Below are 4,237 nucleotides of genomic sequence, written 5' to 3'. Positions count from 1 at the left end.
CAAGAATCTCAAGAAAATTAATAGGCAAACTGAAGCTGTTAACCTGAAAACAGATGCAGTACACTGAACAATCCATGCCTACCGCTCAACCCAGACATGAACTCAGTAATTCCCAGCTGTGCATTTCAAAATGAATCTGACTTTCTATGGTCTCAAACTCGTATGACTACATTTACTTTTAAAAAGTACTAATTCACATGTTAAACACTAACTATACCTACATATGTTAATGCAAGACAATATATTCCAGGGACACGTTTTCCTTTGAAGGGTAAAAATTTTATTTTGGAGAAATTTTTTTACCGCACATTTCCAAAGAGAGTCACAAAAGAAAGCAAAAATGTCGTCCTCCCCCCATCCTAAAAATAAATAAGGGCAAACTTTTTTTTTTTTTTTAAATCATGACACTTAGAAGTTTAGCACCAGCATCCAAAATGAACAAAAAAAGAAAAACAGCATTTACTATACAACAATTTTAGATTTCTTTGGTTGGGGTTCTCCCCATATAGTATTAATATTTCTTCTTTCAAATACCAAAACAGTAAAAACCAGGAAAAAAATATAAACCTAGTGATAGCTGAAACTGGGGAGGACACTCTCCTGTCCTGTGCAGGCATTCCTGGGCTCACAGCTGGCTGGAAATATTTGCTGACATCTTCCTCTTGCAGTTGTTAGTTTCTCAAAGAATAGTGGTAAACATTCTAATGTCCAAATCTTATTTAGTCTTCCACTTTATTGCTTAGATGTTTCTTTGGTGTTGGTAAGGTTGTGGGTGTACTTTTTGCTTTATTTTTGAATGGTCATTAATTCTTTAGGTCACCTGCAAAAAATAAAAATCAAACTTACCAAGAGTGTCAAAATGAGAAACAGAAATTATTTTTCATATAATTCAAAACCAGTACTTTGACCGGATATGGTGTCCTTATGCCTGTAAGCCTAGCACTCAGGAGGCTGAGGCAGGAGGATCGCTGTGAGTTCGATTCAGCTACATGGTGAGTTCAAGGTCAGCCTGAACTGCATAGCGGATTTCTCTCAAAATCAAACAAACAAAAATACCCAAAACAAAACAGTACTTCAAAAGCTCTAAATGAGGTCTATTCCTGTGTAAAGATCTGCAAACAAGATGTTAACTTGATGCTTAAAGTACTTTAACAACTCAGATTAGTACATACTAGGGAAGATTTTGAAAACTGTATGAAAGAAAATCATGAGATTCTGACCAAGTAAAACTATACCAAAGCTAACTCTTCACCAAATATTCAGTTAACTGTCCCATGCCTCATATTGCTATTGTTATGGTTGATCCATTGTGTCAACTTGAGTCCAGAAGCTTAGCTAAGTGACCAAGCAGTTGTGCATATTGGGGTGCCCTTACCTCTGGTACATTGTTCACTGTGTCAATTTGAGAAGTTGAGAAGGTTAACTATGTGACCCAGCAGGAAGCCAGGGTCCTTACTTTGTATTCATCCTGAGCCTGTGCAAGAGGGGCACTGAGACCTTGTGGGCGGATAGCCAGCATGCAATGTAAGGGAGGAAAAGAGGCTTGTTCTCCCCACCCATTTTTTGCTCTTGTTGCTTTTGCTGTCTTCCGCTGTCTTGAAGTGTTGCCCCTATGCCATGCTACCCTGACTTGGAGCCAGCTGATTATAGACTGAGACGTCCACAAACTGTGAGCTAAATAAACCTTTCCTTCCTTAATTTTGGGCATGAGGTATTTTGTCTCAACAACAACAGAAAAGTAACTAAGACAGATATTATCATTAGTTAGCTTCTTCCCAATGTTAGACAAACTCTAAACAGTAAAAAGATTTTTTTCTTTTTTTCAGGGGTGAGTGGGGGACTATACCAAAGTAACACCACTCACAGTAAAAGGCTACAGCCATTTTTAAATGGTTAACAAGTTTCTGCCAGCTTGAAACGCTGATGGTGCCTGCATGGCTGTCCTTATCATATACAAACTGATCTAATTAGTCACTTTTATCAGTCTTTGTACTAATAGAATTAATTAAGCTGGGCATGGCAGCACATGCCTGTAATCCCAGCACTAAGGAGGCTGAGGCAGGACTGCCAGCTTAGACTATAGTCAGTTTAAGGCTAGCCTGTACCATAAAGCAACACTCGATCTGTCTTTTTTTTTTTTTTTTTTGGTACTGGGAATCGAACTCAGGACCTTGCACGTGCCAGGCAGGCGCTTATGCCACTGAGCTATATCCCTGGCCCAAGCAACACCTATCTCAAAAAAAAATAAAATAAAATAAATTAAAAGTCTATGAATGGACTGAGTCTAGTTAGTTGTTTGAATTTGAATAATTACTTCCAAATGTAAATATTAGTATTATTTATACTAATCAAAAATGATTACAATAATCATGAAGTTTGTTTAAATAATCTGTGCCTGTGGCATTTCATCACGGAGTAATAGCTTACCAGGAATTAATTCTCTAAATTTTCTCATGGAACCTTACGAGTACCCCACTGCTGGTGTACATAGTATGTACTCACAACCACTCTACCACAGATTAGCTGCGTTACAATCTGTTGTACTGGTTTTTTTTTTTTTAATGCCACTTTAACATTTTCCTGTAATATGATGGCATGTGGTCCGCTCCATCAACGCCCTCCTTTGCATTACTGTCAAAGACTCCCCCAGAAGTGGCACCAGCCGCCCAATGGGACAGTCATGCTCATACCGCCCGTGGCTCACGCCCGTGGGAACAACTCAATTCAAGTGAGAGCCACACGGCATTAAGACACACAAATTATGGCCCAGAAGCGAGACATGAGTTACAGCCCATCTTGACCACGTTAACACATAATTCTAGCTATTTTAATAGCACAGCACCACATGTAAAAGCAGATGACATTAGAAAGAAGAAACTTACAATAACTTCCCAACTTTAAATAATGGTTACCAAAGGAAAGAGGGAGGAAAATCCAATCTACTTTACAGATGATTGCCTTCTGTCATCAAAAACAAGCCCATGTCAGGGTCTCTAAAATTATCAAATTGGCCACTAGGGGCCACAAAAGCAGTTTCCCAAAGTGGTAATAATAGTGAAAAGCACACAAGAGTTGATTGTTATCAACTCTGTCCTCATGTTTCCAAAATTTCTCCAAATACGGTCAGTCCCAGGGCTACTGAACGCCCAAAGAGTTTTTCCCTTGAATCCCAGTGGAGACCAGGGGGTGGCACAGATGAATCACAGGAGTTTAAACAAACACATGCTGCTGGTGAGCAACCAGGGCCTCGTGAGGAAGCGAGCAGCTCCAGACCGGGCGGCCAGGCTCTTACCCTGCTGGTGGTGAAGGTGCCCGGGGAGCCGGTGTCACTCAGCACTGCTCTGCTCGGCGGCCGGAGCGGGGTTCTCAGCTGACGCTTCACCTGCCTTGGTCTACAAAGCATGAAACCAGATCGTAAGCCAGGAGGACCCACCCAGAAGGCCATGGAGACTCCAAGGCTAACAGCTCTCAAAGGTGAATTTTCCTGCCTATGAAGGACAATCACCATGTAAAACATTGGTGACTCTTATGTCTGTGAGTAGAAAAATTAGTCCACAGCAGAGAGGCTTCCAAATGGCCACTAAGTACCATGACTCTCCACAGTCTGCGATGCGCCCTTGCTTTCAGCTCATGCGCACCAGCAGCTTCCCCTCTCATGTTTCTATGACGGTCCCAAAAGCCCTAGATTAGAACCCTAAGCAATCCTTTCAGAGAAAATTAATAGGCTGAATTCAAATATTTAGTCTGAGTTATATTCCGGGCATTCTCATTCTGTATGTGAGCCTTAAGCAAGCTGCTATGTTAAAGCTACGGTTAAGGGCACACGCATGTAATCCCAGCCCTCTGAGAGGCTGAGGCAAGAGGATTATAAATTTGATCTTGGAGAGAGGCCATGTGAAAATTCTAAAAAAAGGATCAAGGGATGTAGCTTAGTACAAAGACCCTGAGTTTAATCCTCAGTAACACACACTAAAAAAACCTCTTAATTATGCTAAGGTTTGATATAATTAAAGCTGATCTGGCCACATCCCTTCTGACTGGCGAGCTTCACCTCTTTGCCATCTTGCGAAGGAGCGTTCGGAGGGCGGGGGCGGCGCCGATAGTTGTAGGGACGCCGGTAGCCACGGCGAGCAGCTGGCTGGTTGGGACCATTGGCCGCTTGTTGGTTCTCTTTGTCCTCAGCCTCCCCAATCGGTGCTACGGGCCGTGGGCGCGGAGGCCCTCTAGAGCAAGAACA

The 4,237-nt window shown here is 42.0% G+C and overlaps 1 protein-coding gene across 1 annotated transcript in view; it reads right to left on the bottom strand.

Annotated features, from left to right (window-relative positions):
• Positions 1-257: 257 nt before the first annotated feature.
• Ybx3 (Y box binding protein 3) overlaps positions 258-4,237 on the bottom strand; it is a gene marked incomplete at its 5' end in the record, with an annotated part of 21,458 nt that continues 17,478 nt past the window's right edge. Inside the window, 3 exon segments of the mRNA XM_013511652.1 lie at positions 258-820; positions 3,293-3,392; positions 4,052-4,223. Coding sequence (XP_013367106.1) covers positions 3,327-3,392; positions 4,052-4,223 — 238 coding nt within the window.

The sequence above is a fragment of the Chinchilla lanigera genome, unplaced genomic scaffold (genome assembly GCF_000276665.1).
Source record: "Chinchilla lanigera isolate Chin_1 unplaced genomic scaffold, ChiLan1.0 scaffold00012, whole genome shotgun sequence".
Lineage (NCBI taxonomy): Eukaryota > Metazoa > Chordata > Mammalia > Rodentia > Chinchillidae > Chinchilla > Chinchilla lanigera.
This window is presented reverse-complemented; position numbering and strand designations above follow the sequence as displayed.